General features: G+C 54.2%; 1 protein-coding gene across 5 annotated transcripts; it reads left to right on the top strand.

Annotated features, from left to right (window-relative positions):
* Positions 1–618: 618 nt before the first annotated feature.
* ATOSB (atos homolog B) lies at positions 619–12,560 on the top strand. Of its 5 annotated transcripts, XR_011568095.1 has the most exons (10): positions 1,075–1,201; positions 8,489–8,632; positions 8,879–9,848; positions 9,989–10,047; positions 10,218–10,323; positions 10,444–10,602; positions 10,899–10,967; positions 11,051–11,226; positions 11,366–11,802; positions 11,953–12,560. XR_011568095.1 is itself a non-coding variant. In XM_019966133.2 (9 exons), the coding sequence occupies exons 3-9, from the start codon at positions 8,955–8,957 to the stop codon at positions 11,517–11,519; spliced, it is 1,617 nt and encodes a 538-aa protein (XP_019821692.2). In that variant the 5' UTR covers positions 619–727; positions 8,489–8,632; positions 8,879–8,954; the 3' UTR covers positions 11,520–12,560. The 5 variants fall into 5 exon arrangements, 4 of the variants coding, with proteins under 4 accessions (XP_019821692.2, XP_019821689.2, XP_019821690.2 ...); XM_019966133.2 differs by lacking the exon at positions 1,075–1,201 and adding an exon at positions 619–727 and having other exon boundaries at positions 11,366–12,560; XM_019966130.2 differs by having other exon boundaries at positions 11,366–12,560.
* The last annotated feature ends 307 nt before the right edge of the window (positions 12,561–12,867 follow it).

Here is a 12,867-nt window from a genome sequence, read left to right as displayed (position 1 = left end):
GCAAGGGACCTGGGCTGCCATCTACCGGTAGCTCGTAAGCATCGCCCTCCCCTGGACATATCTTGGGAACTCGTGGGGCTCCCGGGAAGTTGAACACTCAGGCGCTAATGAAATTACAGAACGTGTGTAACAGTCACATAGTTCAGTCGACACTTATACAAAGCAAAGGCTCTACTTTGGCTCATAAAATTCACAAACTTCTCGCTGACCTACCTCCACAGCTACAGACCTAACTCTTACTGCCTGTCTCCTGCACACCGTAGGCTACAGAAACTGCTCCTCCTCACAGACTTGAGACCCCCGCCAACCAGATTCCCGCATTTTCACAGAATTCTGAAGTTCTTTGCACTACTTTGCAAACCCTACAGACCTCCCCTATTAGGGCAAATACGCGCGCTAACCCAGACGCCTTCACTAAGAGGCTCAAGTTCCGCAGGCAGCTCACACCAGCTCGAAAGCCTGGGAGGGCTCCAACCAGGTTCGGGCGCCCACAAGCTAGCGCTTTGGCGCAGGTTCTGGCTCCCCATCTCCGGCCGGATCTGGTCAGCCCAGGCTGCACACTGCGGGATGAGGCCCCGCCCCTTTAGACCTGTCATCACAGAAGCCGCACGTGTCCGGGGTGGGCCCTCAGGCGACCTGCAGCCATCACTTTGACTCCTCCGCCATCCACTGGGGCCACCGCCGCCAATCAAAACCAGCGGTTCCGGGCTGCAGCGCGAGCGCCGGGGTGAGGCCAGCCAGAGAAGGGGTGGGGGGAGGAGAGGCTCCGAGATGGGAGGGGGCTAGCAGTGGAAGCGAGCCTGGCACAGGTTCTGCCAGCCTGGAATCCGAGGGGGCGGATCCTAGTGAAAGGCAAAGACCAGAAGGGGGCGGGGATCAAGGGTGGAGCGGGGACCGGGGTGGGACGAAAGACCAGCAGAGGTTCAATGTGGAGACGCCAAGAAGACGAGAAGGGGCGGAGCCAGAAAGGGGCAGGATCTGAATTACAGGGGAGGAGCCCCAGGAATTAAAGAAACTAGGAAAGGGGACGAGCCAGGGGAAGGTGGGAGGTGGGACAACGGAGAGGGTGGGTCGTGTCGTTGCGGGGGCGGGGCTCGGACCAAAGGGGCGAGGTTTGCAGGCCGAGGCTGCAGCTAGGGCAGCTATGTAACTGCTCCAATCCACTACCTCCCCAGTTGCAACGGGACTCACGGAACTACAGGTGTGGGGCGGGTGAGCGTGGAAGAATGGACTAGTACGGGGGTGCGCTTGGGTAAACATGAGGCGGGAGGATCACGTCAGGGAAGGAAAAGATCTGGAGAAATGCTGGGGTGGGGATGGAGTAAAACAGCTGGGGGAGGAGGGAGGGGCTCAATGTTTGGGCTAAGAGGTGCATTCTCCGGTACCCCTTGTGGGGGAAGGGCGGGAGTGCTTTGTGAGGCTGGGAAGTACAATGTGAAGGGGTGAGGTGAAGTGAAGGGTTGGAGATGATACTTGAGGGGGAGGGGATATGAAAGCGCTTTAGGGGAAAGTGGAGGGGGCGCTGTGTGATGGAGACGGGCTAGTGGTCCAGAGTGTGGGAGGGACTGTGTGGAGGAAGAAGGTATGGGGGCTGTGGGCACTATGTGAGGGGAAGGGGTTGCAGGCCCCAGCTGAGGAGGGAAGAACCCTTAGTGCCTTGACAAAGTCTGGAGGCTTTGTAGAGATTCCAGGAAAAGGTTTTTGTACTGTGTCTCAGGGATGAGGGTGATGGGATTACTGGGATGAAGAAGCCAGTCTGCAGTGTTCCTGGCTCCTCAGCTCCTAACTCCACCTTCAGGCCTGAGCACTCAGAGAGTATGCAGGCCCCACTTGCTACTAGAGCTTGTGTGACTGTATCTGTCTGGATGAGACTGGGATATTTTTCCCTTAGCTGGTGTCCCTGGAGACCCTTCCCCCCTTAGGTTCTGTAGTTCCTGTTCCTCTTAGAAGCTTGCCTTAGTCCCTGCCTTTCCCCTCCTCCCCCACTTTGCCCTGCCCTTAAGCTCTGGGTGTGCTCATTTCCCACTTCCTTCCTCGCCTGGGGCCTGGCCTGGTCCTTGCCTGTCTAGGAGCTGTGCCCTGCCCCAGACTTTGTACTCATTGGCCAGAGACCTAGGTAACCAGCAGCAAGGCCCAGACCTCACCCTCACTACTACCAAGGTCTCTCCCTGCAGCTCCCCAAGTGAGTGGTAGATACATTTTTACCACTTGCCACAAACTGATTTCTGCACACTTTTCCTTTTCCTGGGTAGGGAACCCTAATTCCCTCAAAAATTCTGGGCTTCTGTGGGAGAGGGGAATGGTGAGAAATGCTGAGGGTCTGCGAAGCATGCTTTGAGAGGTGAGCCAGTATTGTTGGCTGAACTGGGAAGGGAGGTTCCAGTCTCCACTGGGGGAGGGACAGGGAATGGCTCCCCACCCTCCTGGCTTGGAATCTGACTATCTGAACCAGACTAGGGCCTAGTCTCTGATTCCCTGAGGCGACTTGATGTAGTGCCAGAGTTCTTTTTGCCCCTGGGCAGGCTGCAAGAGGGTGAGAAAGCCTGCTTTCCACACAGTGGCTGAATGAGAGTGACAGTGTTGCTGAAAGGGGCCCCAAGCCAGTCTCCTCTGGCTGAGAGACTGGCTGGGGAGGGAGGGGGTGCCTAAGCCAGACAAAGCCGAGGGGTAGGGTGGGGTAAAGAAGGGCAGGCTGAAGCCTTTTGAGGAGGAGCTGATTACTATGGCAACACAGCTTCCCAGATTGTCTCTCAGAGAGGCGGGCTTAGGGTGGACTCACTCCAGTTTCCTCAAGATTGAGGCATTTGTTTGAGTGGGTGGGGCTTGAAGAGAAAGGGCATTGGTTTGCTATGCAGGGGCTGGAGTATATAGACTTTCTGCTTCCATACAAGCAGCAGAGCATCCAGATGCTTGGACCCATCCTCAGAAAATGGTTAAGAGTGAACAATAGCCATTAGGATGATAGCAGTATAAGGTCAGAGTTCTAGAGGCCTCAGTGGTAATTGTTTATACAAACTCATTTTACAGATTTGGAAATTAAGAAAGAAGAGACTGATATTTTCTCCAGGTCTCATAGTGAAAGACCAGGCATTAGGACCCAGGTCTTCTGATGGCACCCCACTCCAGTACTCTTGCCTGGAAAATCCCATAGACGGAGGAGCCTGGTAGGCTGCAGTCCATGGGGTCGCTAAGAGTCGGACACGACTGAGCGACTTCACTTTCACTTTTCACTTCCATGCATTGGAGAAGAAAATGGCAACCCACTCCAGTGTTCTTGCCTGGAGAATCCCAGGGACGGCGGAGCCTGGTGGGCTGCCCTCTATGGGGTCGCACAGAGTTGGACACGACTGAAGCGACTTAGCAGCAGTAGCAGCTTCTGAATACTCTTCACTCAGCCCAGGGGTCAATGTTTCTTTGAGCCAACATTTATTGAGCACCTATTATGTGCCAGGCGCTGATACTGATTCTGGGAGGACTAGCATGAATACAACAGAGTTGCAGCTCTCATGGAGCTTGTATCCTAACCCAGGGAGAAAGAAATGTGTGTGTGGCTGCAGGGGGAGAGAAAAGAGAGGGAGGGGGAAAGAGCTGAAGAGAAGTGCCAGCTGGTGATAACTGCTATGAAAATAATAAAGCAGAGTAAGAATTTAGGGCAGCTAGGTAAAGCCTCTTGATTGTACAACGCTGCTTGCTCTCCCAGAGCACAATGAGGCCTAGAATGTCTTTGATCCTTCCCCCTGAACTACTGTCCCTAGGCTTCTGCAGATGACTAAGGTCTGGGCCTATGGTCTTGGCAGTTAGTTAAAACAAGGTGGGGTCACCAAGGGATTATTTCTTTCCTACAGTGTTGTATGTCTACCTGTCTTCCCAGTAAGCTTTTACTAAGGTAGGCTCTTAGATTGGTACTCTGCAGCTTTGTTCAGGGTGTTGAAAATTCCCTAAATCCTGTTCCTTAGCATTAGGGAACCAGCAAGGAAGTCAGTCCATGGCAACTTCTTTTTCATGGTTTCCCCCCTGGTCTGAGGTGAAGAGAAAGGAAGCTAGAGGAATTGTTACAGGTTTGTCCTTCCTAAGTCTAGGGCACAGGGAGGAAGTAGGGGAGGAGAGCCTCATTCTACTGTCCAGTGACAACTTCAGGGCCCTTAGGGCCTGCACTACAGGCAAGGTAGAAACAAGGACCTTGGGGCTTTGGTGCCTTCTGAACTACAAAAGAATTCACTTCGCTCTTCCAAAGGTACGGCCAGGGAGCATGCCCTGCCTGATGCCAGTTCTCCAGGGCCTCAGTTTGGGTCTTCCCTTTTTTGGCTCTGGTGTTTGCCTCTTTTTTCTATGGAAGACCCCAGTCTTAGCAACCTCTTAAGTTCCAAATTGTCTGACTTCACAAGTGCAGAGGGAAAAGTAGACAAGACTGTTTCTTTTCTTAGCTTGCCCATAGATCAGCCCCTCTAAAAAGTGTCTTAATGTCTAATCCTTGCAAAGGTTTCCATCCTGGTCATTTAAAGAATAGGGCTTGCCAGGTGGCGCTAGTGGTAAAGAACCTGCCTGCTGATGCAGGAAAGACGTAAGAGATGCAGGTTCGATCCCTGGGTCAGGAAGATACCCTGGAGGAGAGCATGGCAATCCACGCCAGTATTCTTGCCTGGAGAATCCAATGGACAGAGGAGCCTAGCGAGCTACAGTAATAAGAGAATAAGAATTAGGAATGCTGGTTCTGCTGCCACTTAATTTGGTTGGGTCTAAGCTGGGCTTGGGGCCCAGTGACTCAGGAGGAGGGTGGGGAGTTTCGAGGGAGTTGTGAGTCATGGGGGTGAGCTCTGTCACAAGAGTTGGGCATATTTCCCCCTACTCTGGGCAGAAGCCTTCTGATCCCACTTTCCTGGGTGCTCTGCCTCCTTGAACAAGGGCTTATGAATAGAAAGAGTGCTGGCAGAAAGACTGAAGCAGTTTGATCTCAAAATGAAAGTTTAAAGACATAATGATGTCTAGGTTCCTGAATTAAAATGTATCCCTATCTCAGGAGCCCTTGAAGCCCTCTAATGTAGGCAAAACAACATCAATATAGAGAAAAAGAAGGAAGAATGCCATTTCTCAATGGAAGGAGATGAGATCCCACTTCAAGACCCTTTTATCCTGGCACGAAGGAAGCTTCCTGAGCTTCAACAGCCCTGTGGTCTCTGGTTTGCAAGGCACAGAGAGATGATGGGAGTGGGTATATTTGGAATCTAGTGTTGGAAGAGCAAGCTGACTTTGGGGATTGTCGAACTTTGTCTATGAACGCCCTAGGCCGTCCTATTAACCTTCCTCTGAAGAGGAAGGGCGCGGTGAGAAGTGGGAGGCCGACGTCTTTGAAAGGGTTAAAAGGCAGGGCTGAGAGAGGCTGAGAGGCAGTTGTGGGGTTAAAAAGGGCGGGGCAACCCTAGGTAGGCCTGCCCCCTTATGGGCCAATGGACAGGCATCTTTTGAAGGGGGCGTGCCTCACACGTGAGGTCGTGTGGAGGCTGGCCTCCTTTAGGCCAATGAGTATGGTCGCTGAGATGGGGGCGTAGCTTGAGGGGGGCGTGGCGGCCTCTAAGGCGGCAGCGGGGGTGTGAGGGGAGCTGGGCGGGGCGGGCTGCCCCATCAGCTGGTAGGAAATGGCCTGTGAGTCAGAGGGGCAGCGGAGTCGGCTTCGCGGAGCCGGGGCGGCCACGGGGAGGGACAGTCGCGGGGAGGGGCGCGGCAGCGGCTTGGGGGCTGCGGGCGCCAGGGCCCGCTAGTGTTGCACACGAAACTGACAGAGAAGAACCTAGCAGAGCGGGACTCAGCCTGAGCCACCCTTTGTCTGGGTTGGGGGCCCGAGGCGGGGAGGACCGGGCATTCGAGGGGAGGGACTGGGACTGGACGGAAGGGCCCGGAGCAGCGGCGCCGCGGCGGAGCCAATTTGGGAACGGGGTGAGTTTGTGGTAGGGGGAAATAGCAAATCTCCGAAGCTCCAGTAGGGAATGGGGCCTGTCCCAGGTTGTGAGGAGGAGAAAGGTGAGGCAGGACCTGGGAGGCTAAATAGGAGGTGGGGGATCGGTCAGAACAAGGAGTCCTAGAGCCCGGGTGCTGGGGTGAGTCTCCTGGGCTCATTTTGGAGGAGGTGCTAAGATTTGCTTCCTCTCCAGGAAGGGTGGAGGGCTCTAGGCCAGAGGCAAGGTGTTTGGTGAAATAGCACAGGGTAACCTACCTACCCACAGTAGTGGTCCTTGGGAATGGCCTCCCTAGTTTGTGCAGACGCCTGGGGGACAAAATGTAGAGCAGCTGGTAGCAGTTCTTTCTGAACTGGGTGAATGTGGAAAGCACATGAAGAATTCTTCTTGCCACCTTCCTTGATCAGGGTAGAAATGGATATCTTTAATACTGAAGGGAAAGGGAAGGTAAGTCTGGGAGCTCAACACCCACCTATCCCACCTCTCAGGCCTAGCAGGTGTCTGAAGGTACAGACCCCATGGTATTATGGGACTTGTTGTTTTTTCTGGCCTTGCTCCCTTGGCATGTTGGGAGCTGTAGTCCTTGCCAGCCACAGCTTGGCACAGCTGTTTGATGCCAGCTGCTGCCCACCCCTTCCCAGAGTGAGATTTGGCCTATCCTGCCCCTCCCCCTCCCCATGTCCTGCCCCATGAGTCAGCTTGAAGCCATGGACTAGAGCCAGACTGGCTGGGTGGCAGAGAAGTGAGTCTTAGAGCTTTTCATTGACAGGGCAGGAACTGAGAGGGCTCTGGGGTAATGAGCAGATGCCAGTCATGCTGGGGTCAAGTAGGGCATCTTGTCATCATGATGCTTCCCCAGGGCAAGGGCTGAAGAGGTCAACTGGGATGACCTAGGGGTGGGAGTGCTAAGGAAAAGGCCTTTCCTGAATCTGTACAGGGTGGGTAGAGGCAAGGAGGGAAGAGTTGAGTACAGGTTGTACCCTCTGACAATGCTGCCATTGGCATCCTGCCCTTTCCAGACACCCCACCCACCACAGGGAACCAGAATTTTCTTAGGGCTTCTAGTTCTAATGAGAACTTGGTGAAACAGGATAGTGTAGGGTGCAGTGATGGGAACTTGGTGTAGGAAAGCTTTTCAGTCCCTAGATGCAAAGCTTCCCTTTTTCCCTGCCTCCCGCCCCCGTTTCTGTTGTCACTGATTCTCCTCATACAATTAATCTCCCTGCTTCTCTCATGTTGGGAGTTCTTCTCTGCACTCTCCGCTGCCCAGATCTCTGGGGCTTGTATTCTACTTTTCTGAGCCCTGCTATGTGCCTACCCCATGCCTGGAGTCAGGCAGAGGATTCAAGTAAAACCTATCTTCAAGAACCCCATAGTCAGTCTTACCTACAAGAGCAAGCAAAACTGTCGCAGGATTACAGGAGACAGTGACACTGCCGTAAGTGAAGTCTCAGAAGAGACAAATATTTATGGTCCAGGACAGCCAGAGGAAGTTTTATGGAGAGGATGGCATTTGGCCTAGCCAAGGAGGAAGGGTAAGACTTGGATAGGCATAGGGGGACATTCCCCCCTGAAAAGGAAAGTGTTTTGTGGATAGCAGTCAGCAAAGGCGACTGACCAAAGCATAAGTTTGATCCTGCGTGCAGTGTTTTCTCCCGTGAAGGAAGAGAGCCTTTGATTTGACATCCCCTCACCCAATATGGGCTCCTGAGGGTGGACGAGTTAGTGAAGACCATCTTGTACCCAGGCAGAAAAGCAGTGGTTTGAGTTTTGGGGTGTTGGATGTGTTGGGGAGGAGTAGCGAGGCACTCCAGCTGTCTGGCTGTCACTGCCTTATCTCTAGTTTGCAGAGCCTGGGGGAGGGGCAGGCCCTGGAGAGTGTCTTCTAGCAGTGCTTCCTCCACACCCTGCCCCCTCTAGACTTGTTTTTGGTTAGATTTGTTGCTTCCTGTTAAAGGGACAGACTGCTGGGGACAATTGGGAGTTTAACTCTGAAAGACCCACTTTGAGCTAGCCTGAGGTTTGTACTTCCAAGGAGCCCTGATTGGGGGGGGATATTTTTATAAGACCTCTGCCCTGAGAATTATGGAGTGGCATTTGTTCCTTTAGAGATAGGTAGATGGGAAGGAGTTGGGTAACTCAGTGGCCTTGACTAGGAGAGTTGAATTCTTGCCTTGGCCACCTTTCAGTTGTCATGGTCTTTTGGATCTTGGGGTTTCTCATCCCCCATCTCATTTAGGGCAGGAGTCCCCCAGCTGGTGGCCCTGACAAGTAGTTTTCCTCCCTCAACTTACTTGTCACATCCTATTACAATGAGCTAAGACCTGCCACTCTGTGACTCTTTGTACAACCCAGTTCTGCCCTCTGGGCCCTGGATCCCAAGACTACTGCTTCCGTCTCTGCAGGGGTACTGTGAAGGAGTATGTCCTCTATAAACTGGAGGAGGATGTCCTGGGGTATACTCTGTGAGCGCAGCCCTCCCACTGGCTCCAGAGATCCTGGCTTATGCCAGGCTTATCCCATTTTTCTTTCCTCAGGGTCCAGCTGAGCCTAGGAGCTGCACGGAATGGTGGCAGTCACCTTGCCAGTGCAGCAGGCATGGACCAGACTGCAAGCTAGGAGAGCAAGACATCAGCCAGGAAGAGAGAACACACAGCTAGGCTTAAGGCCTCTTCATCGGGGTGAGTGCCAGAGAGAGGGAGGGGGAACAGATTCAGTTAGAAACCTGAGCGAAATGGGTCACCTGTTCAGCAGCCTTGAGCGTGTCCTCTGTATTCCATCAATCCATCTGGGGCATTTAGTTATCTTCACCCCCCTGGAACCTCACAAGGTCACCTCTCCAGTCCAGGGGAGGATCTGAATTTCATCTGGGAGGGAGACGATTCATGGATTCCTCTCACCATCTTTTCTTCTCTTCTCTTGCACAGATGTCCCCAGGCCCCCCAGCCCAAGCCCAGCATAAAGGCTGTGGGGGGGGTCCCCCCTGACCGAAGGCGGGGCTTCATGCGCCACGTGCAGGCGGAGACGTCTCCATCCTCAGAGCCAGAGGCTGGCCCTTCGCAGCCTGCAGTCAGGCAGGGGGCCCGCCAGGGTGGCCTGCTCATGGGCTACAGCCCAGCGGGGGGGGCGACATCCCCCGGGGTCTACCAGGTATCCATCTTTTCCCCTCCAGCTGGTGCCTCTGAGCCTCCTAGGGCCCTGAAATGGCCAGCCCCACCTACCGAGGGTCCCAGGGAGCTGAAGAGAGGCCCCGGACTAGGGGCCAGAGAGGGACTGTCCCCTGAAGAGCCACCTACTGTGGGGCTCTTGGGCCCAGAGGGACTGGGGCTGAAACTGGGCGTGGCCAGCCAACATTTCTGCCATCACGGCCTCTGTGTTGTGGAACAAGGAGGTAGCTCCACCTCACCTTGGACTTCGGGGGCCCGAAGTTCCCCCTTGCCCCCATCAAATGCTTCCTGCAGTACTTTGCACACCAGAGACTGGGCTTCCCCAGATCCAAGGGGACAGGGGTCCCTGGGGTCGTCCCTGGGGCCAGCCCCTCCAGGCCAGCTGCACACACTTGACACTGATTTGCACAGTCTTGCACAAATAGGGGGTAAGAGCCTAGTGTCTGGGGTGGGCAATGGGGGCAGCCCCTGGCCTAGGGAGTCCCCTGGCACTGCCAATGGGTGCAGCCCCGAGCACACACCCCCTGGCCCCGGACCTCCAGGCCCCTGCCCCACCAAGCGAAGGCTGCTTCCTGCTGGAGAAGCCCTGGATGTCAGCTCTGAGGATGAGGGGCCAGCCCCTCGGAGGCGCCGGGGAACCCTGGGCCACCCTCCTGCTGCCAACAGTTCTGATGCCAAAGCCACACCCTTCTGGAGCCACCTGCTGCCTGGGCCCAAGGAGCCTGTGCTGGTAAGCCAGGAGAGGAAGTAGTCTGCTCTTACGTGGATATCTGTGTGAGGAAAGGTGATGGCTTGAGGTATGTTCCTATGAGAGCTTGTGATGAGCCTGGCTTCTATCTAGTGTCCTTACCTAATCTTTCCTCTCCACAGGACCCAACAGACTGTAATCCCATGGGGCGGAGGCTGAAAGGTGCCCGTCGCCTGAAGCTGTAAGTGCCCTGCTTCTCCCTGAAAATGGGGCAGAAGTCTGTAATTCTCTTTCCAACCCCAGGCAAGGGGACCTCAGGGAAGGGGCCTTAGGTGGGGCCAAAGGACAATAGCAAACATCCCAGAACATCTCAAGTCAACCAGCCCACTCGTGCGTCCTCTCCCCTACCAGGAGCTCCCTTCGAAGCCTCCGGAAGGGACCAGGCCTGCTGAGCCCTCCCAGTGCCTCCCCTGTTCCTACCCCTGCTGTCAGCCGTACCCTGTTGGGCAACTTTGAGGTAGTTCCCTTTGGATTCCTTGATTGGTGGGTCTTGCAGGAAGGGATGGTAGCATGTGGCTTGGATAGATAAGGAAAACAGATAGCATCTTTCTCACATGTTTCCCTACCCTAACCCCAGGAATCATTGCTGCGAGGACGCTTCGCACCGTCCGGCCGCATTGAGGGCTTCACAGCAGAGATTGGAGCTAGTGGATCCTACTGCCCTCAGCATGTCACGCTGCCCGTCACTGTCACCTTCTTTGATGTTTCTGAACAAAATGCCCCGGCTCCCTTCCTGGTATGACCTGACCTCAACCCAAAGGGCATGAGGGGTTAGAAGCAGGAGGTATTCTTTTTTTTTTTTCAATTAACAATGCAAAAGACTTTATTGGGAAAAGGCACTCAGGTGGAGAGCAGTGGTTGAACTCCTCTGGAGGGATTCTTGAGATGTTTTTACCTAAGAGTCAGGGCCTAGTGGGAGAGAGCTCTTGTATGGGGCAGGGGCCAAGTCCCAGAATGAGAGATGGTGGAGATGGATGAGTGGTCTGGGATCTCCCACACCCTACTTGACTGATAACTCCTTGGCCTTCCCAGGGCGTCGTGGACCTGAGTCCCCTGGGGAGGAAGGGTTACAGCGTGCCCAAGGTGGGCACCATCCAAGTGGTGAGTTTTCCCCGAGGGGGACTGGGAGTGGGGAGTGGAAATCATCCCCTCGACCCTACCAACCTTGCCTGTGCTGTCCCCAGACCTTATTTAACCCCAACCAGACTGTGGTGAAGATGTTCCTCGTGACCTTTGACTTTTCGGACATGCCTGCTGCCCATATGACCTTCCTGCGCCACCGCCTCTTTTTGGTGCCTGTGGGTGAGGAGGGGAATGCTGGCCCCACCCGCCGCCTCCTCTGCTACTTATTGCACCTCAGGTGAGGACAGGGCCCCGGGGCCACTGGGCAGGAGGCCTAGGTATCTTTTCCACAACCCAGGTATGTCCTTCCTGAATAGGATCTCCCCTCGCTTCTTATCAGTCTGGAGTCTTACTTTGATCACCCTGTCCTCCCCCAGGTTCCGGAGCTCCCGCTCAGGCCGCTTAAGCCTGCATGGCGACATCCGCCTGCTTTTTTCCCGCCGGAGCCTGGAACTGGACACAGGGCTCCCCTACGAACTGCAGGCTGTGACCGAGGCCCCTCACAATCCACGTTACTCACCTTTGCCCTGACTGTCAATGCCCTGAACCCCTCTGGGCCAAGGACCTGCCCATCCTGCTCCATCTTGGACAGAGTGAATACCTGGAGAGGTGGCGAGAGACCTTCAGGCTTGAATTAAAGCCCTCGACATGCTCATGCCCAAATTGACCGTTTGGGTGTTTAAAGCTTCTGACCTTACCACACTCTGCCCTGTTCTGGGTCCTCCACGTGTCGGCCCCACCCTTGGGATTTCCCAGGCTGGCTGCGACGGTGGGGAGGAACTGGAGCTACCCCAAGGTTGTCCTAAGTTCCCAGGCAAGTCATGCCAGCATTGCCTCCCTGTCCTGGGCAGGGGCCATTTATTATTTTATTTATTTTTAATTTATAATTTATTCAAATTGGATTGCCTTGGTAACCTCCCAAACCTGATAATTGGCATTGCCCCCCCTCCTTTCCCACTCTCAGATATTGCTCCAACCTCAGGAGTTGAAGAGGCTGATGTGGGGGCTGTGGGAGAAGTATTCTCCCTCAGCTGAGAGCAGAGAAGTTATCCCAGAAGAACTGAGTCACCAGCCAAAGGCTCAGCTTCCCCTGTCCATCCCAATGCCTTTCACTTCCCTGACCTCACCCCTCCTGAAAGCCAACTTGTGTGTGTGTATGTTTGTGTGTGTGTGTGTTGTGTGTGTGGTATGTATGTGAGAGAGAGTGTGTGCATGCAGTTGTGCACACATCTAGGACTCCAGACTCCGGTTGTCCCTCTCCTTCTTCTGCCTGTGTCTCTTTGCTTTGGGGTCCTGACTGAGGAAGGTGTTCAGGGTACAGAGTCAGGGCCAAGGACTAGGGTGCCTCCTCCTTCCTGGCCAGATTCTGACCCACCTACCTCAGTTGGGGTGAGGGGCACCCCTCAAACTCAGTCATGTAGTTACCAACTACCCTATTCCCCAGTCTAGACTCTGACCCAGCCTTAGCTCTGATGCCTGGGGCTGGGCTGAGGGGAACAAACATTTGCTGAAACTTGAAAAAAAAAACAACCCAGGAAAAAAATCGCACCTGGTACTTTTTTTTTTTTTTTTTTTTAAGAAAAAAAAAAGAATAAACTCTTGTTTGGAAACTTGAACTAAGCCTTACTTATTCTGTTGGGGACAGCATGGGAATGGGGATGGGAGGACCTAACTGGAGCTGGGACTCTGCCCTTTCCCAGGGAAAAGGTGTGAGGCCAGGAGGTTTAGGGGAGACCCCCATGATTCTTAGGGTCTGGTCTAGCTCTTTTAATATAATGGGGTGGCGTGATGGGGAAGGTTCTGCCATGAAAGCTGAACTTCAAATGTAGATCTGGATTCTTATACAGGTTCTATTGATGATTTTAGCTCCTCTGAGTTT

The sequence above is a fragment of the Bos indicus genome, chromosome 8 (genome assembly GCF_029378745.1).
Source record: "Bos indicus isolate NIAB-ARS_2022 breed Sahiwal x Tharparkar chromosome 8, NIAB-ARS_B.indTharparkar_mat_pri_1.0, whole genome shotgun sequence".
NCBI classification, from domain to species: Eukaryota; Metazoa; Chordata; class Mammalia; order Artiodactyla; family Bovidae; genus Bos; species Bos indicus.
Note: the sequence above shows the minus strand (reverse complement) of the source record. Positions and strands in the feature narration are given on the sequence as shown.